General features: G+C 48.0%; 1 protein-coding gene across 4 annotated transcripts in view; it reads right to left on the bottom strand.

Moving 5' to 3' along the window:
- Positions 1 to 1,857: 1,857 nt before the first annotated feature.
- Positions 1,858 to 26,415, bottom strand: part of CLCN5 (chloride voltage-gated channel 5) — a 120,836-nt gene continuing 96,278 nt past the window's right edge. For all 4 annotated transcript variants that reach the window (XM_029067374.2, XM_029067375.2, XM_029067377.2 and 1 more), the window contains 10 exons: positions 23,520 to 23,619; positions 21,397 to 21,584; positions 18,699 to 18,821; positions 14,543 to 14,749; positions 11,836 to 11,916; positions 10,957 to 11,499; positions 7,527 to 7,713; positions 5,654 to 6,052; positions 2,868 to 3,084; positions 1,858 to 2,231 (listed from right to left, as the gene is read on the bottom strand). In XM_029067374.2, coding sequence (XP_028923207.1) covers positions 2,141 to 2,231; positions 2,868 to 3,084; positions 5,654 to 6,052; positions 7,527 to 7,713; positions 10,957 to 11,499; positions 11,836 to 11,916; positions 14,543 to 14,749; positions 18,699 to 18,821; positions 21,397 to 21,584; positions 23,520 to 23,619 — 2,136 coding nt within the window. In that variant the 3' untranslated portion in view covers positions 1,858 to 2,140. The remainder of the gene's footprint in view (positions 2,232 to 2,867; positions 3,085 to 5,653; positions 6,053 to 7,526; positions 7,714 to 10,956; positions 11,500 to 11,835; positions 11,917 to 14,542; positions 14,750 to 18,698; positions 18,822 to 21,396; positions 21,585 to 23,519; positions 23,620 to 26,415) is intronic.

Genomic DNA, 26,415 nt, shown 5'->3' with positions numbered 1-26,415 from the left:
CTGACTCCCAAGCCTGTACTCTTTCCTCTAAGCCTGTTCCTTGTACCTCAGGTTTCCCAACTGTAAAATGGGGACGCAATTCCTGCTTTCCCTATTTAAACTGTGAGCCCCACGTGGGACTGTATCCGACCCGATTAACTTGTATCTACCCCAGTGCTTGACAGATAGTAAGTGCTTAACAGATACCACATAAATAAATAAATAAATCTACATTTTTTTCTAATGGTGTTTGCTAAGCACTTACTATGCGCCAAGCACTATACAAAGTGCTGGGGTAGATACAAGGTTGGACACAGTCCTTGACCCACATGGGGCTCCCGGTCTTAATCCCCATTTTACAGATGAGCAACCTGAGGCCCCAGCCAAGTGAAGTGGCTTGCTCAAGGTCACAAGGTAGGCAAGCGGCAGAGTCGGGATTAGAACCCAGGTCCTTCCAACTCCCAGGTCCCAGCTTGGGGTCGTATCTCGCCACCCGACATAGGCCTATCCCGGAGACCTAAAGCTTCATCAGCTCACAGAGGGCGGCACGCTTAAGTCTGTGGCAGACTTAGAATCTAAAAAGGGTCTGGAGAAGTGAGTTAAGAAAAACTTTGTCACTTCACTTCTCTGGGCTTCAGTTCCCTCATCTGTAAAATGGGGATTAAGACTGTGATCCCCGTGTGGGACAGGGACTGTGTCCAACCTGATCAGCTTGTATCTACCTCGGCACTTAGAACAGTGCTTGACACACAGTAAGCACTTGAGCCCCCCGATTAGACCGTGAGCCCGTCACTGGGCAGGGATGGTCTCTATCTGTTGCCGAATTGTATATTCCAAGCGCTTAGTCCAGTGCTCTGCACATAGTAAGCGCTCAATAAATACTATTGAATGAATGAACAAATACCATCATCATCATGATGTCAGAGAAATGAAGAACATCTTTACAGCTCTGGCCTAAAATCACAGGAATGACATCCCCCACCATTGCCAAGGGCCCCGGGGGGGGGGGTCTCTGACAAGATTAGACAGTTTTCAATCTGGGGCCTAAAATACCCCAAGGGATGGGTTTTTGGTCCACCAGATGTTTGTAGCCCACCCTCTAACAATACTACTACTAATAATGGTGGTATTTGTTAAGCGGTTTCTATGTGCCGAGCGCTGGGGTACGAAGCAGTCCTGGGGTAGAAACAAGGCAATCAGGGTCGGACACGGTCTCTGTCCCTCTGAGGCTCAGCCTCCCCTCCCCCTGGCCAAATCTCCTCCCCTTTTAGCCCAAACCCTCAAAGTGATTTGCTGGCAACTCTGGCTTGAGTAATTTCTGGTCCCTCGCTTGGGGGCAATAAACAAGCGACCCCGAGGGGGCAAATTTTCAGAGGACAAGAACCAACACAGCAATATTCCCTGAGAAATCAGAACTGCCATACGACTTGGGAGCTCGGCCGGCGGAATCGCAGAAGTGCCTGTTAATCCTGAACGTCCCAAACACACAGAAGTAAATTGATAATCTTTGATCTCCAACCAGCGAGTCTGGAAATCCCCCACCCCCCTAATTACTTTCTGCTGGCTTTTCTTTCTGCAGCTGTAAGAAAAGCACCTGAGTTTTGTCCTCAGCTTCCAGAGATGTAGTGAGGAAACTGAATCTTATTTAGAATCGCCCGCTACACTGCGAGCTCCCGGGGGCAGGGACTGTATCTTCTAACTTACTGAACTCTTTCTGCATGCTGCACGGAGTAGGGGCTCAATAAATACCATTAATTGATTGATTAGGCAGTCCTCTATAGATTGCGGATCACGGTATCGTGAAATGATTCCCTGCAGTGGGGTAATCAGCTTTCACAGAGTTACAAAAATAAAGTTTTTTTAAAAAAGGGGAACAGATTTACTCTGTAGCCATTTTCTTTACTCCTTCATGGACTCTTTCCAATGCAACTTCACAAGAGCAAAATAGTCTTTTCTTCTAAAGAGAAGATTAATTTTCCACAGATTATGTAGTGCAATGGGTTATCTCGTAGGAAAAACACAAACAAAACATGATTATCTTCTTCGTCCCCCAGATGGGAAACGTTAAAGTCACTGTTCCGGCTTCTTGGATTTTAAAAAAAGCAACGTCCCCGTCCTCAAAGGTCCTTTTGTGGTTTCCTCCTCGGCCCGGAGCCGGATTTCAGTTGAAGAGGATGGAGCCGGGATCTTGGTTAGCCATCTGTGCGATGTGCTTTAAAACGTCCTTTTTGGTAATGATTCCAAGTAGCCTCCTAAAAAACAAAATCGTCTTTAGGTAGAGCCGTATTCCCGATGACTCTTTTCAGCGCTCCATCCTTGTATTCTCTCCACAAGGATGTTCCACTTCTCTAAGGGGACTAGCCGACCCTGTGTCACCCCATCGTCCCGGTCAAACCTCCATCGAAGGCGTTAAAGGAACTGCTCTACGGAGACCGCCCTCTGTGGCTTCAATAATAATGATAGCATTTGTTAAGCGCTTACTATGTGCCAAACACTGTTCTAAGCTCTGGGGTAGATACAAGGTCATCAAGTTGTCCCACGTGGGGCTCACGGTCTCAATCCCCATTTTACAGATGAGGTAACTGAGGCACCAAGAAGTGGTTTGCCCAAGGTCACACAGCAGACAAGTGACGGAGCCGGGATTAGAACCCATGACCCCTGACTCCTAAATCCGTGCTCTTTCCACCGAGCCCCGCTGCTTCTCTGTAGATCCTCATTCCCCGTGGTTCACACCACTCCTATTAGATTCTTTCTCTCCTTGAGGACAGGGAAATGTCCCTTCTTTACTCTGTGCCTCCCAAGTGCTTAGCACAGTGCGCCACATCAAATGGGCGCTCAATAAACACCGCTACTGCAACTACTATCTGGCCTCCCGGAAAGGTGCTTACCCATTGTGTGTGACCAGACACTGACGCAAACCCAACTTTCGGAATATATCCACGACGATCTCCATGGGCGTTTGGTCGGTGACCGTGAAGGGACTGAGGTCCAGGATGTTTCGAAGCTTCAGGGTGGGCGGAGAGTTGGGCGGCAGTGGAGGAGAATGATCGGTGAAATAAATAACAGACATGCTCACGATCCCATCCTGCTTCTTCCGGGCGTTTTCTAGTAGGGAATAGGGACGGGGGAGAAATCACTCTAACGTAACGAAAGCGCGGTCTATTCACGTCTTCTGTTCCCATTCGGCTCTCCCAAGAACATTAATTTGAGTTAATACAGTCCCCCTCTAGCCTGGAAACTCCCCGGCCCGACTTTTGGATCGGCCTCTCCCAAGCGCTCAGCACAGTGCTCGGCCCACAGTAAGTGCTCAATAAATACCACTGACTTCTTGATTGATGAAGCACATTTGCTTACCCTTAGGTAAGTCAGTCAGCTGAGGATGAGGAGAGCTCTATCAGCCCTTCAGCTCCTGGAGGGCAGAGATCTTGTCTAGCTAGACTATGAGAAGCAGCGTGGCTTAGTGGAAAGAGGCTTGGGAGTCAGAGGTTGTGGGTTCTAATCCCGGCTCCGCCACTTATCAGTGACTTGGACAAGTCGCTTAGCTTCTCTGTGCCTCAGTTACCTCATCTGTAAAATGGGGAGTAAGAGTGCGAGTCCCACCAGGGACAACCTGCTTACCTTGTATCTATCCCAGCGCTCAGAACAGTTAAGCACATAGTGCTTAACAAACACCATAATTATTATTAATTATTATTGTACTCTCCCAAACATTCGTTCAATTGTATTTATTGAGTGCTTTGGAAATGCTTGGGAGAGTACAATATAACGACAGACACAGTCCTGCCCAGAGTGAGCTAAAAGATCTTAGAACAGTGCTTTGCGCATAGTAAGAGCTTAACAAATTCCATCATCATCATTATTATTTTGCTATATTCTTCAGGACTCTGCCCCCCGTAAACGCTCAACGAATGCCATCAAGTGACTGATTCATTCATTTCCAAAGGCTGCCAAAGATTGGCCACATTCTTGAACTCACAGCTCATTCTGACCGCCCCCCCCACCCCGATTTGCATTGAAAGGGCTACTTCGCATTTTGTTACCTATTTCCTCCCTGCTACTGCCCTTGAGAAATCCAGAGAGGGTAGTGATAAGGAGCGAAATGCACATTAACTGGGATAAAAATACCCAGAGTCCAGCAAGTTTCCCTATTTAGTTTTCACTTAAAACTTTTCTCGTTTAGGGCCTAAAATCAATCATTTTCTAGGAAGTGCTTGGGCGAGTATCAAACAATAGCGTTGGTCGCCCCTGCCCTGAAGTAACTAACTGCAACTCAAAGCTTTACCAACCCTGTTGGTCACGGTAATTTACACTCATCCTCCCGCTAATGTCATCTTGAAGCTCCTGGAGGGGAAATGCCATGTAAAATTCTTAAAAGGGGATGATTCCAATAGCATTTTTTCTGAAAGGTGGCAAAATGAAGCCCGGAATGCAAGCAGAACAAGAAGAGGAGACAAGAGCTTCAGTGAAAATGCAGGTTTCTCACATGAAGGAATTGGTACACTTTCTTACCAAGCAGTATCTGGTTGTCTATATTTCATGCTAACCCAAGTTGCCCAAATCACCCAAGACTTTTAGCCCCTAAGTCGGGGGAAGGAGCCTTTAACTCGCACGCAAGCCCGCCTTGAGGGCTGGCATCAGGTGGATCGACTCTACTGCACTCTCCCAAGGGTTTAACACAGTGCTCTGCACACAGTAAACGCTCCATGAACCGCTGGCATTTATTGGGCGCTTACTACTACACGTAAAGCACTTACTATACACCGGGGACTGTACTAAGCGCTGGGGTAGATACAAGCAAATGAGGTTGGACACGGTCACGGTCCCACATAAGGCTCACAGGCTTAATCCCCATTTTACAGATGAGGGAATTGAGGCCCAGAGAAATGAAGTGACTTGCCCAAGGTCACCCAGCAGACAAGTGGTGGAGCTGGGATTAGAACCCAGGTCCTCCCGACTCCGGGGCCTCTGTCCTCTCCACTAGGCTGTGTGCACAGCACTGTACTAAATGCTTGGTACAAGGGTACAGTACAATGCAGCAACAAGCCAGCCCAACTAGAAGAGGAGCTGGACGGTACTGTAAGTAAATGCAAGGCTTAGTGGCAAGAGCCCGGGCTTGGGAGTCAGAGGATGTGGGTTCTAATCCCGGCTGCGCCACTTGTCTGCCGTGCGACCCCGGGCAAGTCTCTTCACTTATCTCAGTTATCTCAACTGTAAAATGGGGATTAAGACCGTGAGCCCCTTGTGGGACAACCTGATCACCTTATATGTACCCCAGGGCTTGGAACGTGGCTTGGCAGGTAGTAAGGGCTTAACAACTACCATCGTTACTGCTTATTGTTGTACCGTACTTTCCCAAGCGCTTAGTACAGTGCTCTGCACATAGTATGCGCTCGATAAATACGATAGAATGATCATTACTATTATTATTATACGAGTATAAGTACCACCGATTGCTTCCTGAGTCTCCAAGCCCCAAATCCATTTCCGTCGCCGCTGTGTCCGTCTCTCATTCATTCGTCCTTTCGATCGTATTTATTGAGCGCTGGCTGTGTGCACAGCACTCTACTAAGCGCTTGGAAAGTACAATTCAGCACCAGAGAGAGATAATCCCTGCCCGCAACGGGCTCACAGTCTAGAAGGGGGGAGACAGAGATCCAAACAAGTCTCTCCTTACCAACGGAAATGATGAGGTCTCTCCTGAGGACGAAGCCCACGAGCCTCTGGGACTCCCGAGACACCACCACGGGGTACCCGCTGTACGAGGTGTCGGTGATGACCGCCTCGACGTCCTCCACCGTCAGGCTGTCCTGAGTGAGGACGGTCAGCGCGGGGTCATTCCGCCGCGGCCTCATCACGTCCATGGCCAGCGTCTTGTGGGTGAACTCCTCTTTGGCTTCCAGGAAGGGGTAGCCGTTGAGGCGGATGTGGGCGTCGTAGATGCCCTCCCTGCCGATAGCGTCGGCCACCCACTTGCTGGTCATGGCCGCCGCCATCAGGGGGACGATGTATTCCAATCCGCCAGTCAGTTCGAACATGATGACCACCAGGGACACCGTCATTCGCGTCACTCCGCCTACGATACGACGCCACCGTTAGTTACCTCGCGTTCGGGGCCTCTGACCGCAACGGTCACTCTGGAACGTGGGGAGGGGGGAGGCGCGTCCACCACAAACCCCTCGTGAAAGAAAACGTGCACTGCGATACACCTTGGGCGATACCTCGGGCATAATACCTCGATTTAGTATCGGGCTTTTATCCCCAAAGCTCTCCCACATTTCTCATCTCACATCAACCTTGTAAGGTAGTCAGGAATTATCATCCCCATTTTGTAGATGAGGCAACTCAGGTCCAGAGGGGCAAAGTGACTGGCCCGAGGCCACAGAGCAGGCTGGTGACAGAGGCAGGACTCGAACCTGGGTCACTGGACTTCCAGGCCGACGCCGCCTCCCCTAACGCATCCATATCCCATCGCGCCACTGTGCCCGACCGTTCTTTGAGTGCGCATCGTGTCCCCTTCCGACGGACAAGACCACCAGAAGAATGCTGCCCAAATTCACCGATCTTGTTCTCTCCCAAACTCGGGAGTGAAACTCATGTTATGGAAGAACCGAGCGGACATGCTCTCTCAGAACCCTTCAAAACGGCGAGCCGCTCTAGGCCGTAAGCTCACAGTGGGCAGGGAAACTGGCTACCAACTCTTCTGTGCCGTGCTCCTCTACATTGTAAACTCGTGTGGACAGAGAATGTGTCTGTTTATTGCTATACGGCACTCTCTCATGCGCTTAGTACAGTGCTCTGCACGCAGTAAGCACTCAATAAATACGACAGAATAAATGAATGAATGAATGAAATCACCATTCTGTCCAGATACCCTGCTCCTTCTTAAGATCTTGGCTCCTCACTCCAGTGATGGTGGAGTTATTCTCCCTCTAGACTGTAAGCTTACCGTGGACAGGGAATGTGTCTGATCATTGCTATATTGTCCTCTCCCAAGTGCTTAGTACAGTGTTCTACACACAGTAAGCGCTCAATAAATACGATTGAATGAATGAAATCACCATTCTGTCCAGATACCCTGCCCTTTCTTAAGATCTTGGCTCCTCACTCCAGTGAAGGTGGAGTTATTCTCTCTCTAGACTGTAAGCTTACCGTGGACAGGGAATGTGTCTGATCATTGCTGTATTGTCCTCTCCCAAGCGCTTAGTACAGTGCTCTACACACAGTAAGCGCTCAATAAATACGACTGAATGAATGAAATCACCATTCTGTACAGATACCCTGACCCTTAACATCGTGGCTCCTCACCCTCCTCACTCCAGTGATGGTGGAGCTATTCTCTCTGTGTCTGATCATTGCTGTACTGTCCTCTCCCAAGCGCTTAGTACAGCGCTCTGCACACAGTAAGCACTCAATAAATATGACTGAATGAATGAATGAAAGAAACCGCCATTCCATCCAGTTATCTCTCGCCTTCTTAACACCCCGGCTCCTCGCGGCGCTTTCGGGCCCGGCAGCTTCTCGCGAGAAACACCCCAACGCGATCTCACCCAAGCAGGCCGCCGCCCCGACCATGGCGTAGAGGCCGGGAGTGATGCAGTCGGCCCCCTGGCTGCACCAGCCGCTGAAGATGAGCCAGTCGTGGTGATAGAAGGCCAGCTGCTCCATTCCCACGCCTAGCAGGCGGCCGGTGATCGCTCCGACGGCCATGCTGGGGATGAAGAGGCCGGAAGGGACCTGCGGGGAGAGGGCCCGGGGAGAGTCGGTGTCTAGCTAAAGCTCTGCCCGGAGGAAAAGGAGACGGATGCTAATTCTCCGGTCTCTGCGACAGAGAAGCAGCGTGGCTCAGTGGAAAGAGCCCGGGCTTGGGAGCCAGAGGTCACGGGTGCTAATCCCGGCTCCGCCGCTTGTCAGCTGTGTGACTTTGGGCAAGTCATTTCACTTCTCTGTGCCTCAGTTCCCTCATCTTTAAAATGAGGATGAAGACTGTGAGTCCCACGTGGGACAACCTGATCACCTTGTATCCCCAGCGCTTAGAACGGTGCTTTACACATAGTAAGCGCTTAACAATAACTATTATTATTATTATTATTATTATCAGTGGCCACGGAAGACCGGAAGTGCTCTTGGTGGCCTTGGCCCATCTGTGGACGCCCCCCTCAGCCCCAAAGCACTTTCGTACGTGTCATTAATTGATTTTAATGTCATCTCCCCCTCTAGATTTTAAGCTTTTTTTTCAAGGTATTTGTTAAGCTCTTGCTATGCGCCAGGTACTTTTCTAAGCGCTGGGGTATATATGAGGTAATCAGTTTGGACCCAATCGCTGTCCCACATGGGGCTCGCAGTTGTAATCCCCATTTTACAGATGAGGAACCTGAGGCCCAGAGAAGTGAAGTATCTGGCAGCAGAAAAGTAGCGGAACCGGGAACTAGAACCCAGGTCCTTCTGACTCCCAGGCCCGGGATAATAATAATAATGTTGGTACTTGTTAAGCGCTTACTATGTGCCGGGCACTCTTCTAAGAGCTGGGATAGATACAGGGTTAATCAAGTTGTCCCACGTGAGGCTCACAGTCTCGATCTCCATTTTACAGATGAGGTAACTGAGGCACCGAGAAGTTAAGTGACTTCTTAATATATTCACTAGGATATATTGTATATTATTATAGCATTATATATTATATATATCTATATAATATATATCCACAGGATATACAGTGGGATATATCCTCCAGGCCACACTGCTTTTCAGGTTGCTGCTCCATGTAGGCAGGGAACATGTCTACCAACTCTTTTCTATTGTACTCTCTCAAGCACTTAGCACAGTGCTCTGCACACAGTAAGGGCTCAATAAATACGACCGAATGACTGACCGAAGGAAATCCTGGAACCCACAGTCCTTAACGTAGGGCACGTGCAGTTCTTCATGAGCACCCGGACAAGCTCAAGTCAGTGGATGGACAGGCCTCGGTGCCCGCCTCACCAGCCTTTCCTCAGAGGTCACGTCAGGCTTGGTCGGACAGAGTGAGAAAAGTGGGAAACGGGACAGCTCACTCTGGAGCTCGGGTTGAAGAAGGTCCCCAGATTGTAGTTAGTCGGAGGGCTAGCGAGTGCTTACTCTAGGCCAGGTACTCTGCGCGCAGGGGTGCGGTGGACGCAAGATGAGCAAGTCAGATACAGTCCCTTGTCTCACGCAGGGCACGCGATCTAAGGGGGGAGGCGGGGGCTGATATCTTCTCATTTTACAGTTGAGGAAACTGAGGCAGAGAAAAGTTAAATAACATGCTCCAGGTCCCAGCCTAGACCAGTGGCTGACGTGGGATCGGAACCCGTGTCTACCGACTGCTGCTCCCACGCTGTCTCCTAGAGTCCAGCTGATTCCCACATCGCTTAAAATTCCCTTTATTCTAGCTGAAAACACCACCCGTGTTGGCTTTTTGGTAAAATCTTCCAGTTCCAATTAATGCACTTCAAGTGCTGTTTTAATCAGGGATAGAAGACCATTTTGCCTTTTAGGGCATGGCTTTATTTAATGCCCTTTCAAACCATTTGTGTTGCAGATCAGTGTTATCTTCCGTAATCTCTCTGAGGAATTACAGGACTATATTACGTACTAGAGTGGATATTCCCCCAGAAATTCATTAATTCGGTTCCCTTTCGGCTCTGGGCTGAACTGGGGAGATTTCAGGATAACGGGTGACATTTTTCCAGAGCGCTCAGTATGGTGCACTTCACTCAGGGGGGCAGTCAATAAACACCATCGCCACCACCGGCAACCGCATGGGGAAAATGGGGGAGTGGGGAGGGTGTTTTCCACTAATAATAATAATAATAATGTTGGTATTTGTTAAGCGCTTACTATGTGCAGAGCACTGTTCTAAGCGCTGGGGGAGACACAGGGGAATCAGGTCGTCCCACGTGGGGCTCACAGTCTTAATCCCCATTTTACTGATGAGGTAACTGAGGCACGGAGAAGTGAAGTGACTTGCCCACAGTCACACAGCGGACAAGTGGCAGAGCCGGGATTCGAAACCATGACCTCTGACTCCGAAGCCCGTGATTTTTCCACTGAGCCACGTTGCTTCTCCAAAGAACGTTTGGCTACCTCAACTTCACACACCACTTTTGCTACAGATGAACAATGTTACTCACAGACTGTAAGCTCTCTGTGGGCAGAGAACCTGTCTACCAACTCTATCACTAAAGAAGCAGTGTGGCCTAGCGAATAGAGCACAGACCTGGGAGTCCGAAGGACCTGGGTTCTAATCCTGGCTCCGCCACCTGTCTGCTGTGTGACCTTGGGCAAGTCAGCGTTACTTCTCTGGGCCTCAGTTACCACATCTGCAAAATGGGGATTGAGAGTGTGAGTCCCATGTGGGACACGGACCACGTCCACCCCGATTAACTTGTACCTTCCCCAGTGCTTAGAAGAGCTTGGCACATAGTAAGTGCTTAACAAGTACCATTATTATGATGATCTCTGTTGTATTGAGCTCTCCCAAGTGGTCAGCACACAGCTAACAGACAATCATGGTATCCGTTAAGCGCTTACTATATGCCAGGCACTGTACTAAGCAATTTACCCAATCGTCGACATGGGTTGCTTTTGCGGCTAGAATAAAGGGAAATATAAACGGCTCCGTAACCACCACTGATCCATCAGCCGATCACCGCTAGAATGGCGTAGTGGAAAGAGCACGGGCCTGGGACTCGGAAGGTCGTGGGTTCTAATCCCGGTTCCGCCGCTTGTCCGCTGGGTGATCTTGAGCAAATTCGCTTCACTTCTCAGTGCCTCGGTTACCTCAAGTGCAAAATGGGGATCGAGACAGAGTCCCACGCGGGACAGGGACCGTGTCCAACCCGATCCGCTCATATCCGCCCCGACGCTTAGAACGGCGCCCGGCACACACTAAACACTTAACCAACGCCGAAATTATTATCGTTACCACGCGGACCCCGAAATCCCAGAGGGCGGCCTCACCTTCATCCCGAACGTGAAGATGGTGATGAAGACTTTGAGGATGAGGGCCAGGGCGAGCTGCCACATGGCTCGGTAGACCCCCGCCCCCGCGGCTCTGTCCGGCAGGGCATCTCCCTTGGTGGTGTTGAAGTTGCTCACGTAGTCGCAGAGCTTGGAGGAGTCCAGGAGGCCGCAGTCGTTGAAGAGCTCGGAGATGAGCTCGCTGGTGCTCATGCGGGTGTATTCGTTGGGGAAGGCCAGGACGGCGGTGATGGTCGTCACCACCAGCACCTCCAGCACCGGGTACTTGCCGAGCCTGGTGGTCTTCCGTTTCCGGCACCAGGCGATGTTCCCCCGGATGAAGAAGGCCCCCCACAGCCCGCCGAAGATCCCCAGCAGGATGAACGGGATCAGCTCCAGGAGGTGCCAGGGGGTGTGGAATTCCACGTAGAACAGGACCAGGCGGCTGTTGCCGAAGGGGTTGATGGAGCGCAGGGTGAATGCCGCCACCAGCGCGGCAAAGAAGGATCGCCACAACGTCTTCAGGGGGAAATAATAGCTGACCTTTGGGAGAGAAAGGCAGGGCGGTCACCTTCGGCAAGGAGGCGGGGCCGGGGGTGGACAGATACGGGCCGGAGGGAGAGAAAAGCGACCCAGGGTCCAACTCCCTTTCTCGTGAGGAACTTCGGGGGTCCTAGCCGGATAATGAGGGTTCCCCGCCATTGGAGCTAACTCCCAGATTATTTCCTCTAATGGCCGGGTAGGCTCGCACTCAACTGGAGTGGACATTTGAGGATCCCAACAGATAGCCCAAGTCACTCTTCAGAAGTCTGACTGGGCGGGCCTCCCGGCTCCCTAAGAGTTTAGGGAAGGGCCGCCGTAAAGCGAAGCCAGGGTTACCTCTTCCAAGCTGAAAAGCACCCCTCCAATCGGTGCCCCGAAGGCTACGGAAACGCCGGCCGCCGCCGCCGCAGACAAAACCTGAAACCCAAAACCGAAGATTAATGTCTCTGTGTGCTTTCTGTCTGTCTGTCTGACCTCTCTGAATTAAAAACCACCACCACCATCACTAAAAAAGACAAACACACTACTACCCTTTCCAGATATTAAAATTATCATTTCCAGGCCTCCTCAGTCTCAGCTCATCAAATCCTTTCATTCGTTCATTCAATCGTATTTATTGAGCGCTGACTGTGTGCAGAGTACTGTACGGAGCGTTTGGGAGAGTACAAAATCACAACAAATAGACACATTCCCGGCCCACAACGAACTTAAGGTCCAAAGGGGGAGACAGATATTAATATACAAATTTCAGATATGGACATAATCCCCCAGACTACTCGATTTGGGATCCTAAAAATCTTTGATCAAAGATGAAAGGTGAAAGGCCCCCTTCTTTCCTTTGAATGCGTGCACCGTTCTTCAAATCATCCACTAACAAACAAGATCCACTCCCATGACTGTTCTTGGTCTATCACGTATCTAAGTTTGAATTAAAATCCCTTTGCAGGTTACTGATTGGATGGCACAGATTTAAGCAGAGAGAGATTTGGAGTTTAAAGTGGCAAGCTCCTTGAGGGAAGGGACCAGGTCTACCTACTCTGTTGTATTCTTTCAGGTGCTTAATAACAGTGCTCTCCGCACACAGTAAGTGCTCAGTAAATACCACTGATGGATTAAGATGACCCACGAACACAGGCAAGTGACAGAATTATTGTTCAATAGCTTGGACGTAAGAGTTATTAAAAGGCAAAAATTAAACCTTTGCTAATTTCCATTTATTCTTCTAAGTGTTCATCTGTACCATTTAAAAGCCTTTATAAGGTTAATTGATTTGTGTTACTTTTTGAATGGAGATTTGATGAAATTCATAATAACAATAACGATGGTATTTCTTAAGTGATTACTATGTGCCAAGCACTGCTCTAAGAGCTGAGATAGATATTAAGCTATCAGGTTGCCCGATGTGGGGCTCACAATCTTAATCCCCATTTTCCAGATGAGGTAACTGAGACATAGAGAAGTTAAGTGACTTGCCCACTGTCACACAGCTGACAAGTGGCGGAGCCGGAGTTAGAACCTATGACCTCTGACTCCCAAGCCTGTGCTCTTTCTACTAAGCCACGCTGCTTCCCCTAAGAAAGTCCGGCTTTAAGTGAACGAGTTCCTTCATACTTAAGTTGGATCATGGGCCCAGATAAATTATTTATCACACTGCAATAAACATTATAAAAGCATCAGCGATTATAAGCTGAAAGCATCAGCGTGCTTTTATATAACATCTCCTTGCCCTCAAGGAATATGCAAAAAGGATTTTTTATCTTATCTAGGATAGGTTCAGAAAGAATTACGGAATAGAACTCCATGCTTTGAGATATAAATTATATTTCAATAGGCTCGAACAATGATGAAACCAATGTAAGTGTTAACAGAACTAGAGTGAAAACCCTAGAAATACTATCAACAATTAAGCATTTCAATGTGAGATCCTGATTTGATGGAGTCTCTCTTTGAGAGGCAGAAGCAGTGGCGTCTAAAGGAAAGAACAGGGGCCTGGGAGCCAGAGGACCTGGGTTCTAATTCCGGCCCCACTTGTCTACTGGGTGACCTATGGTAAATCCCTTAAACTTCTCTCACTGCTCGCCTGATACAACCGGGCCCTCACAATTCGCTCCTCTAATGCCAACCTACTCAACTGTACCTCGATCTCGTCTATCTCGCCGCTGACCCCTCGCCCACATCCTGCCTCTGGCCTGGAACGCCTTCCCTCTTCATATCTGACAGACATTTACCCTCCCCACCTTCAGAGCTTTACTGAAGCCACATCTCTGCCAAGAGGAGGAGATGCTTCCTCCATCACTGCAATAATAATAATAATTGTGGCATTTGTTAAGTGCTTACTATGTGCCAGGCGTTGTACTAAACCCTGGGGTAGATACAAGCAAATCGTGTTGGTCACAGTCCCCGTCCTATATGGGGCTCACAGTCGCAGTTCACAGTCTCAATCCCCATTTCACAGATGAGGTAACTGAGGCAAAGAGAAATGAAGTGACTTGCCCAGCGTCACACAGCAGACAAATGGCACAGCCAGGATTAGAACTCTGGACCTTCTGACTCCCAGGCCTGTGCCCTATCCACTCCACCATGCTGCCCTGTAGCCACCTCAGGGCATGGACCATGTCTTTCCTTTATCGTACTGCTTAGCGTGACACTCTGCACACAGCAGATGCCCATTAAAGACCGGTTCATTGACCGAGCAGCTAGCCTGGAATAGTGCTTAAAATCTCTATTAGCTACTGACCATCACATTAAGTATGAGAGAATGGAGGGAAAGATGCATTACAGTTGGACTTCTTTCCTGGGGTCAAGGAGACACTGAAGATTGAATGCTCAGATACTTTCCAACAGGTAAACCATCCAAAGAAACGGAATTCACTCATTTCATTTCATTCATTCATTCATTCATTCACTGTACTAAGAGGTTGGACAGTACAATTCAGCAAAAGATAGAGACAATCCCTACCCAACAACAGATGCACCCGGGATTTTTCTGTCAGGGAGACCCATTTGACAGGATCTTTAACTTCTTTATTTTTTTTTTTTTTACCTCTCTGCGTTTGGCCTCATTTTTCCTGTATTTGGTGAAGAGATGGCACAGGATATTCCCACAGCAGCATGCCACGTGCACAAGGGGGCCTTCTTTGCCCAGGCTCAAGCCCGATGATACAGCCAGCACCAACGTGATGGTTTTGATGATCAAGGTCCACTTGCCCAAGTAGCCCCTAATGATGAAACCGCTCAATATCGTTTTTATCTGCAAGTCGAAACACAGGAGAGTTCACCTTCACCACACCAAACGTCGCGGTCTTCGACGCGTGTCGACGATGTGGGATTAAATGCCTTGATGGGATGGAATTTTGCAAATTGCTTTTGAAATGCGCACTTGGCCTCTGCAAATCCGGCATCAGCTATGCATTGTTTAGGTAGTTAGGATTCGATAAAGTTACTCGACTACATAGTTCCCACGCAAAAAGAGTGAAGATTATTTGATCAGCTCCGGAACCATAAGCTTTACCATCACGGTCATCAATGAATGAATGAATCAGTGAGTTTAAAGCGAACGAAATATTAAACTCATAGGGCGCAGGTAACATTAATTTCAAAACTGACTGTTAATAACACTTTGCAACACGTGATATGACCTCAGGGCTCTACAATATTCTACATTCGATTCATCATAAAATGAGCTAGGGCATTATATCCTAGACCGAAGTGAAACTAAGAAACTGTGGATCTATTACAATCAGACCATTATCTATTTTGATATCGGAGATGTTACCGGATATACAAAACGAAGGTTAATTTGCAGGAAGGTAACGTTTCTAAGCTACAACCATGAAACGAATCTGACGTACAAAGTATCCACGTTCGCCTTAGGAGATAAGCTATCACCGTAACTGCAATACGCCTTCAAGGAAATGAGTCGAAGTGGGTTTTGATGATTTCAGCATTGCGTTCCAGGAATTGTGCTGACCACTGACAACTGTTCCACGATTTGAAGGCCTGTGAACTCCTTAAGTAGTGGCTCTTAAATTCTCCAGAACATTAGAGGGAGAGAGAATACCGCAGCCCCACAGCTCCATCTGTAATTACCTGAACGTCTGCTTCCGTCTCTGGTCTATAAACTCCTTGCTGACAGTAATCGTGACTACCTCCTCTACTGTATTCATTTAACTGTATTTCATTCAATTGGATTTATTGAGCGGTTACTGTGTGCAGAGCACTGTACTAAGAGCTTGGGAAAGTACGATATAACGACACATTCCCTGCCCACAATGAGCTGTACTGTACTCTCCCAAGTGCTTAGTATACTGCTCTGTACACAGCAAGCGCTCAATCAACACTACTGACCGATACTGTCAGTAGTCATGGGTTCTGACTGTCACTGTCAGAGGTCATGGGTTCGACTCCCGGATCTGCCACTTGTCAGCTGTGTGACTGTGGGCAAGTCACTTCACTTCTCTGGGCCTCAGTTACCTCATCTGTAAAATAGGGATTAACTGTGAGCCTCACGTGGGACGACCTGATGACCTTTGACACTGTCGACCATCCCCTCCTCCTCCATACCTTATCTCACCTTGGCTTCACGGACTCTGTCCTCTCCCGGTTCTCCTCTTACCTCTCTGGCCAGTCATTCTCGGTCTCCTTCGCCGGAGCCTCCTCCCTCTCCCATCCTTTAACTGTTGGAGTTCCTCAAGGGTCAGTTCTCGGCCCTCTTCCGTTCTCCATTTACACTCACTCCCTCGGTGAACTCATCCGCTCTCACGGCTTTGACTACCAACCATCTCTACGCAGATGACACGCAGATCTACATCTCCGCCCCTGTCCTCTCCCCCTCCCTTCGGGCTCGCATCTCCTCCCGCCTCCGGGACGTCTCCACCTGGATGTCAGCCCGCCACCTAAAACTCAACGTGAGCGAGACTGAGCTCCTCATCTTCCCTCCCAAACCCGGTCCTCTCCCAGACTTCTCTATCACCGTGGATGGCACGACCATCCTTCCCGTCTCTCGGGCCCGCGATCTCGGTGTCATCCTTGACTCGTCTCTCTCGTTCACCCCACGCATCCTATCCGTTACCGAGACCTGCCGGTTTCACCTCTACGATATCGCCAAGATCCGCCCTTTCCTCTCCACCCAAACGGCTACCTTACCGTTACGGGCTCTCGTTATATCCCGGCTAGACTACTGTGTCGGCCTTCTCTCTGACCTCCCTTCCTCCTCTCTCGCCCTGCTCCGGTCTATTCTTCACTCCGCTGCCCGGCTCATCTTCCCGCAGAAACGATCTGGGCGTGTCACTCCCCTTCTTAAACAACTCCAGTGGTTGCCTATCGACCTCCGCTCCAAACAAAAACTCCTCACTCTAAGCTTCGAGGTTCTCCATCACCCCGCCCCTTCCTACCTCTCCTCCCTTCTCTCTTTCTACCGCCCACCCCGCACGCTCCGCTCCTCCGCCTCCCACTTCCTCACCATCCCTCGGTCTCGCCCATCCCGCCGTCGACCCCCGGGTAGCGTCCTCCCGCGGTCCCGGAACGCCCTCCCTCCTCACCTCCGCCAAACTGATTCTCTTTCCCTCTTCAAAACCCTACTTAAAACTCACCTCCTCCAAGAGGCCTTCCCAGACTGAGCTCCTCTTCTCCCTCTACTCCCTCTGCCATCCCCCCTTTACCTCTCCGCAGCTTAACCCTCTTTTTCCCCTTTTCCCTCTGCTCCTCCACCTCTCCCTTCCCATCCCCACAGCACTGTACTCGTCCGCTCAACTGTATATATTTTCGTTACCCTATTTATTTTGTTAATGAATTGTACATCGCCTCGATTCTATTTAGTCGCCATTGTTTTTACGAGATGTTCTTCCCCTCGACTCTATTTATCGCCATCGTTCTCGTCTGTCCGTCTCCCCCGATTAGACCGTAAGCCCGTCAGACGGCAGGGACCGTCTCTATCTGTTGCCGACTTGTTCATCCCAAGCGCTTAGTACAGTGCTCTGCACATAGTAAGCGCTCAATAAATACTATTGAATGAATACCCCAGCGATTAGAACAGTGCTCTGCACATAGTAAGCGCTTAACAGATACCAACATTATTATTATTATTTCTGGATTTGGAAAGCGATGGGTACAGAATTATAGATGAATTTCATTTCTCAGGGGTTAGAATTCTCTAAAACTTTTAGAAATCCTTAAAGGAAGCATTCGGAGATTGCAGCACCTAGAGTAACCCAAGCCAAATATTTTCATTTTCACTGTGTAGCTGGGCACCTTCGCCGTAATCCATCGATGGCCAGGAACCCTTCTTCTCCAAAGGAGAAAAAAATCAAAAGTAAGACCTCGCCACCGGCACATGTATCGGAATTGCCAGAGTGACTTTGAGAGGAAAGTCTCCTTGAGGTTTGAGCAAGTCAGCGCCTATTATATCACCACCAAGGCACAGATACAACCTAAAGCCGGGCTGGCTTCAGAAGGTAAGCCCGCGAGGCAATTACCTTAGGGTGCATCTTCAGGAAGACATTTGAAAGTGTTCACCCAAGTGACCCGAAACTGTAAGCTTGTTGTCGGCAGGGAATGTGTCCGTTTATCGTTGTATTGTACTCTCCCGAGTGCTTAGTACAGTGCTCTGCACACAGTAAGCACTCAATAAATATGACTGAATTGAAGGATGGAGTGAGAGAAGCACGATGGTTCTGGGGCGAGGGGTCGGAGGTGTAGAGGTCAGGAGTCATCCTAAAAACCAGTCGAGGTTTAGAGGCTCAAATACTTCCCTATTATGCTATGCTTGGTGCACAAACCGCATACCACTGATCATATCAGGTGGAACAGGAGGAAAGTGGGGAATTTTTCTGTGCCTCAGGATAGCCAAAACTCTGAAACCATCTCTGTGTTGAAGGGAAGCCATTTACTTTGGTCTTGATTAAACCGGCTATGAAATTGAGAACTTGCTACCTCTCTCATGGGACATTTTACTGAATGATTTTTGAAGTGCTTATGAAACAGGAAGGATTCATTTAGTCACGGCTTATAAATAATCAACCAAAAAAAAGATATTTATTGAGCACTTCCTGTGTGCAGACCACTGTACTGAAGTGCTCGGGAGAGGACAATACAACAGAATTGATGGACACATTCCCTACCCGAAACTAGCTTTCAGTCTAGAGGGGGAGATAGATGGTACTATAAATACTTTACAGATATAAATTGTATTACCGGCTTACCTCAGGGATTCCAGAGCCACAGGCATAAGGTGCAAATCCCCTGACTAAGGACACGGCCAGGAGTGAGAAGAGCAGAGCCCATAGGACGTACATAAAGTAGTTGAGAATGTATGCGAACGCTCCCTGAAATGCAGAGAGAGAAATAGGTCTGGATTAAACTCAACTACAGAGTTCAGACTCATCAAGCACCCAACAGTTTTGAAGGCAGGTTTTCAGGAAATGGGGGGGGTCAAACTCACCCAGGAAATTCCTCTTTTAGCGTTTAAAAATCATTCATTCATTCAATTACATTTATTGAGTGCTTACTGTGTGCAGAACTCCGTACTAAGCACTTGGAAAGTACAATTCGGCAACAGATAGAGACAATCCCTACCCAACAATAGAAGGGGGAGACAGACAACAAAACAAAACAAGTAGACAGGCATCAAAAGCATCAAAATAAATACAATTATAGATATATTTACACAATCAAAACTAAAATTAATAAAACCCAATAATAATAATTGTGGAATCTGTTAAGCACTTACTAAGTGCCAGGCACTGTTCTAAGTGCTGGGGTAGAGACAAGATAATCGGGTTGGGCACAGTTCCTGTCCCACAATAGGATTTATAGTCTCAATCCCCATTTTGCAGATGAGGGAACTGAGGCACAGAGAAGTTAAGTGACTTGCCCAAGATCACACAGCAGACAAGTGGCGGAGGCTGGATTAGAACGCAGGTCCTTCTGACTCCTAACTGATTCATTTAACTACAGGCATTGACTTCCCATTCAATGGGAAATGTTTCATTACTCCAGAGCAATTTGCAATAGATTCTCAGTGTGTAACCCAGACTAGAAAATTTTTTTGGTTTGTTTTTTTATGGAATTTGTTAAGCACTTACTATGTGCCAGGAAACTGTACCAGGTGCTGGGGTAAATGCACAATAATCCAGTAGGACACAGTCCAAGGCCCACATGCGGCTCACAATCTTTGTCCCCATTTTACGGATGAGGTAAGGGATGCATGGAGAAGTTATTTGCCCAAAGTCACCCAGCAGACATAGTGGTGGCGGTGGGATTAATAGTTATAACAATGGTGGTATTTCTTAAGCGCTTACTATGTGCAAAGCACTATTCTAAGCACTGGGGGGACACAAGGTGATCAGGTTGTCCCACGTGGGGCTCACGTAAAATGTAAAATCCCCATTTTACAGATGAGGTAACTGAGGCACAGAGAAGTTAAGTGAATTGCCCAAAGTCACACAGCTGAAAAGCGGCAGAGCCGAGATTAGAACTCATGATCTCTGATTCCCAACCCCAGGCTCTTTCCATAAGGCCATGCTGCTTGCTTAAGCTCACCTCTAAAGTACAAAGTACTTCTTGGAAAAATATTGTAGGGGTTTGAATGAGATTTACAATACGATATTTATTGTTCCTTTGTAGAAGAACGATCATTTTATCCAGCACTCTTCAGCAAGAACCTCATCTGATCGTAGCATGGCCTAATGGAAAGAGCACGGGCCTGGGAGTCAGAAGCCCTGGATTCTAATCCTGGCTCCACCACTTACCTGCTGTGTGACCATGGACGAGTCGCTTCACTTCTCTTCTTCTCCGACAAGATGCCGATGAGGCTGCATGGAAAAGGCTTAGAGCATGAAGACCATTATTTTGGAGGATATATGCCAAACTTCCTATTTTGTCCCTCATGATATCCTTGTGAATTGCCTCAGCATAACTATGGGGGGGGGGGGGGGGGGGGGGGGGAGAGAAAGTGTGCGTGTATGTGTGTGTGTGTGTGTGAGAGAGAGAGAGATAGAAGGAGAGAGAGAGCAAGAGAAAGTAAAGGAGAAAGTAAGAGAGAGAAGACAGACGGAGGGAGAGAGTGAGAGTGTGGGAGAAAGAGAGAGCGGGAGAAGGTGAGAGGGAGAGAGAGAGAGAAGGAGGGAGGGGGAGAGAGAGAGGGAGGGAAAGAGAGAAAGAGAGAAGGAAGGAGGGAGGAGGAGAGAGAGAGAAGGATGGAAAGAGAGAGAAGGGAGGGAGGGAGAGACAGGGAGAAACACAGAAGGAGGGAGAGAGCAAGAGACAGTGAAGGAGAAAGTAAGAGAGAGAAGAGGAGGGAAAGAGCACGAGAGAAAGAGAGTGGGAGAAAGAGAAAGCAGGAGAAGGAGAGAGGGAGAGAGAGAGAGGAAGGAGGGAGGGAGAGACAGGGAGAAATAGAGAAGGAGGGAGAGACCCAAAGAGAGAGAGACGGAGAAACTAAGAGAGAGGAGAGAAAGAGAAGGAAGGAGAGAGCAAGAGAGAGAGAGTGGGAGAGAGAGATAGTGGAAGAGAGGGAGAAAAAGAGAGTGGGAGAAAGAGAGGGAGAGAGAGGGAGAGAAAAAGAGGGAAAGAGAGAGAAAGAGAGAGAAGGTAAGCGTCCCATTGAGCACTAAAATCCAGCCGGCTAACAGACCCCACCCCTACAAAACAGTGAAGTAGTGTACATTGGACAAAACTGTGTGGCTACCTTGAGCTCTCCATCCAGTCTAATCTCATCCTTGAGACCAAACTACATCTCACCCACCCAAGAAAAAGTAGCTTGTTCACCCTCTTCTTCAACGACCCCTCCCCGCGGTCCCACGAGCCACGGTTCCATAAATGGGAGGCAAAGGGAGGGGGAAACCCGTGAGATGGTGGACTTCCAAGGGCTCCTCTAGGTAGGTTTCCGCGGCCCGTTACCTCGGACTTGCTTATGATTAGCTGTGACCACGTCTCCCACTCCGGGCACTTGTCTCTGTCTTCGAAGGTGACGTGCTCGGAGTTCCAGCAGCACTGCTCGTGGTTAAACCAGAAGGCTCCGAGGCACACGCCCTCTTTCAAGTCTGTCATCCAGTGAGCCGAGATGTCTATCAGCCCGGCTAAGGAACCTGAGAGAAGAGACGAGAGCCCGCTTTAACCCCCAGATCTGTGCCCGGGGAGATTAAGCAAAGCTTCATTCAGTCGCATTTATTGAGCACTTACTGTGTGCAGAGTACTGTACTAAACGCCGGTGAGCGGGGAATGCGGCCGCTAAATTAGGTGTATCCAACTCTCCCGAGCTCTTAATACGGTGCTCTGCACCTATAGTAAGTGCTCAGTAAATACCACCGATCGATTCTCCGAGATGCCAATCCGTCCAGAATGTTAAATGGGACGGTAATAATGGGAAAGAATGATTACGGTATTCGTTCAGCACTTACGATGAGTCACGTACTGTCCTAAGCGCTGGGGTAGAATCAACTTAATCATGTCAGACGGAGTCCCTCTCCTACATGAGGCTCAATGTCTAAGTAGGAGGGAGAACAGGTATCGAATCCCTACTTTACAATCGATCAATTAATCAAGGACATTTATTGAGTGTTTACTCTGTGCAGAGCACTGTAGTAAGTGCTTGGGAGAATATAAAATAAAGGAGTTTGGAGACATGCTCCCCGCCCACAGGGAACAGCCTAGAGGGAATTCACTCCACGGTTGAGGAAACTGAGGCACAGAGAAGTTAAATGACTTGGCCAAGGCCACACAGCAGGCAAGTGGCAGCGCCAGGATTAGAACTCAGATCCTCTATATGCCAACTGTGTCTCTACTGAATAGATAGCTTGAAGGGTTTTTTCTTTTTTTTGTTTAGGGGGAGGGGGGGGGGGAGCATGAAGGCAGAAAGTTATTAATTAACGAATGATTGATTAATGTATTACAGAAACTCTGCCAAAGGAAAAATTGGTGCAGTAGGTGATTCAGTGTTATCACCTTCTGTATTTGCCTTTGAACAGAATGACTAGGTATCTTCTACATTCTTACCATTCCACCAATCTTGCTGTGCCGATAAGACGTTTCCTTAAGGTCACACAGCATTCGAATGACAAAAAAAGGGTGGATGCTAACTTTCCAATCAGTTTGTAACCACCGCTTCTGGTGTTCAGGACCCAGCTCTACCGGCTGGATCACTGTAATTCTATTTATTTTATTAATGATGTATAGATATCTATAATTCTGCGTATCTACTTTGATGCTATTGATGCCTGTCTACTTGTTTTGTTGTCTATCTCTCTCCCCCGTTTAGACTGTGAGCCTGTTGTTGGGTAGGGATTGTCTCTATCTGTTGCCGGATTGTACTTTCCAAGGGCTTAGTACAGTGCTCGGCTCGCAGTAAGCGCTCAATAAATACGATTGAATGAATGAATGACTGTAGCGGCAGGCAAGCCAGTTGGAACTAATTAGGGGTATTTACTGAGCACTAACTGTGTGCAGGACACTGTACTAAGAACTTGGGACAGCAATGTGATGAGATGTAGTGATGCAAAGGAAAGACCCAGAGTCCAGAAGACCTGGATTTTTCTTGTCTTGACTCTACCTGAAATCACACTATGTTACCCTGGACAAAACCCCTAGCCCGTCTTCCCTGCTTAGATCTGTAATAAGCTCCGAGGAATAATGCTATAGGTGCAGACCTCAAGCAACCTCCCTACACGATTAAGAAACTGGGAGCGGGATTTAATTTGTATTGCTATATTTTGCAGTTTTACTGGTGGAGACTGTCTTTTCATAAAAAAAGGGGATAAATGCTTTCTGTGGGAAGTCCCCGGGTAATCTTTCCCACACAAAAGCCCCCATAGATGTGTGCGTTAGAAACGATGGAGGGCGGCTAACTTGACACCTTACAGCCACTCCTCGGTGATCAAACCACACACAACAATCTGGAGTCTATCCAAATTTGATGCACTGCAGTGCTTGTTTTTTGTTTTTTTTAAATATAATTTTAAAATAGAATTTAATAGAATTTAATAGAATATTTTAATAGAATAGAATAGAATGGTAATTCCCCATACCTGCTAGCAGTCCAATAAGCAGCATCAGCAGCCAGCCAGAAAAGGCATCGCTCACGCTGTGGAGCAAGGCCCACGTCGACTCTTTGCTTTTACTTGTAATCTAGAGGGAAGCATTCGAGAGGCACAAATTACTAACAGAGCGGCGGGAAAACTCCGGGGCAAAGCTCTTCGGGGAAGTCGGTTCATTCGGCATCCCGCTCTCGTAAAGGAACGTCCGGTCTCGCGTCCGACCCTTCTCTGAAAAGGCAAAAACATTCCGGGTTAAATACTAAGCCATTCTGGGTTCCGGGCGTTTTACCCAGCTGGCAAGTTTAGGGAAACCTTGGGTGCTCGAATGTCTACAGATGGATTCGAAAAGGTGGCTCATGGATGTTGCTGCAAAGCTTCTAATGTTTTCATCCTAACAATAATGATAACTGTGGTATTTGGTAAGTGCTTTCTCTGTGCTGAACTAAGCGCTGGGGTGGATATGGGCAAATGAGGCTGGACACAGGTCCCCGTCCCATGTGGGGCTCCCAGTCATAATCCCTATTTTCCAGATGAGGGAACTGAGGCCCAGAGAAGAGAAGTGACTTGCCCGTGGTCACATAACAGACAAGTGGGGGAACCAGGACTAGAACCCGGGACCTTCTGACGCACAGGCCTGTACTCTATCCACTACGCCATACTGCTTCTTCGGGACTGCCCTCTGAGACTAAGCTAACACCCAAGGCATCCTAGTCTCATCTCAGACAGCCCCTTCAGAAGTTGCATCAATTGCACTGCTTTGAGGAATAATCCAGGCTCAGCTACTTGACCTCTCTGGGCCTGGTTTCTGATGTAGGATTTCCAAAGTTAATTGCCAACTGGCTTCTTATTTGAGACCATTTTCAAGATAAGAAAGACTCAAAAATACTGTTTCATTTTTATAGTATTCAAGGTAATCTGTAGAATTCCTAGAAGTTGGAACTTTTTTATGGTATTTAAGCGTTTACTATGTACCAGATGCTCTACTAAGCACTGTGGTCGATACAAGCTAATCAGGTTGGAACAGACTACGTCCCACATGCGGCTCACAGTCTGAATCCCCATTTTACAGATGAGCTAACCGAGGCCCAGAGACATGAACTGATTTGCCCAATTTGGCAGAGAGCAGACAACTGGCAGGGCTGGGATTAGGACCCAGGTCCTTCTGACCCCCAGGCAAGTGCTCTATCCACCGGGCCATGTTACCTAACAGATGTCATCGTTTCCGGCATTTATTTTCCTCTCCCCTGAAAATCAATATGATCCTGGCATTTTACAATTTAAAACGATATTCTGATCATCTCATCAATGCATCGTAAATTACAAATAATAATGTTGGTATTTGTTAAGCGCTTACTATGTGCAGAGCACTGTTCTAAGCGCTGAGGTAGATACAGGGTCATCAGGTTGTCCCACGTGAGGCTCACAGTTAATCCCCATTTTCTAGATGAGGTGACTGAGGCACAGAGAAGTGAAATGACTTGCCCACAGTCACAGAGCTGACAAGCGGCAGAGCCGGGAGTCGAACCCATGATCCCTGACTCCGAAGCCCAGTCTCTTTCCAGTGAGCCCACTGCTTCTCTAATATTATAAATTTATAATTATAAATTCTCTAAAATGATATCTGAACTACCATTCAGAATTTGTCTCGTGAGTCTACAAAAACTCAACTAGCCACTGTACTAGGATCAATATCTTAACAGGTTTAAAGAGATGTGTTTTTGACTTGATCTCGCTTTAGACTTTCATTTAATTTGAAACCCCTGCACCTGCCTAACAAAGTGGAGGTGTCTCGGTTGTGTAAATGGCCACCGCGTCCTTCAAACGACAAGCAGTAACTGTCCACGTAGAGTTGGGCGAGGTGGCTGGTCATTCATTTGTCTTTCTGGCCTCCCACTCCCCCCAAAAGCAAACATATAAGAGGTAACCAAAGAATGGAAGAGGAGTTCATCTTGCTTACAAAGATGATGTGCCGCTGCTGCCTGCAAAAGCCATATTCCCGTCTGTGGACAGCATTCTTCAAGGTGCCTTTTTTTCCCCTTTTTTAAGTAGCATTTGTTAAGCACTTACTAGGGATCAAGCACCGAGGGAAAGTACAAGGAAATCAGGTCAGACACGGTCCTTGACCCACATATGGCTCACAGTTTAAGTACTGAATGCCTATTTTACAGTTGAGGAAACTGAGCCTCAGAGAAGCGAAGTGACTGGCCCAAGGTCTCACAATAGATAAAGTGGCGGAGTCGGGATTGGAACCCGGGTCCTCTGATTCCTAAGCCCGGCCTTTTTCCCCTAGGCCATGCTGCTTCTCTGTCTTCCAGGTTGACACGCGGTCACTTGAGCGTAGATTACGGTGTAGAGCATTATATCGGGCTTTGAGGACGAGTGATATGTTTCCTCCCCATGAGGAGCTTATATGCTAGCGAGGAAGACTCACAAAAATATTGACAGAGTGAACAAAATAAATCACTGAGAACACACGCATACATGGGCGCTGAGGAGAGCAAACATACATTACATACACGTGAGAGTTGTCTTATGCGCCTACTTCAAGATTCAGCCAAAAGGCATTTCTCAAAAATATAGATATACCGTGAATGGCTATATTTTGAGAAGCAGTGTGGCCTAGTGCAAAGAACACGGGCCTGGGAGTCAGAGGACCTGGATCCTCATCCCGGCTCGACCTCTTGCCTCCTGTGTGACCTTGAACAGGTCATCTGACTTCTCTGTGCCTCAGTTTCCTCATCTATAAAAGGGGGTTTCAATACCTGTTCTCCCTCCTACTTTGACTGTGATCCTTGTGTGGGACAGGAACCGTGTTTGACCTGATTAACTCTAATCTATTCCAGTATTTAGGACAGTGCTTGGCACATAGTAAGAGCTTAATGAATAC

Source organism: Ornithorhynchus anatinus, chromosome 6 (assembly GCF_004115215.2).
Source record: "Ornithorhynchus anatinus isolate Pmale09 chromosome 6, mOrnAna1.pri.v4, whole genome shotgun sequence".
NCBI lineage: Eukaryota > Metazoa > Chordata > Mammalia > Monotremata > Ornithorhynchidae > Ornithorhynchus > Ornithorhynchus anatinus.
Note: the sequence above shows the minus strand (reverse complement) of the source record. Positions and strands in the feature narration are given on the sequence as shown.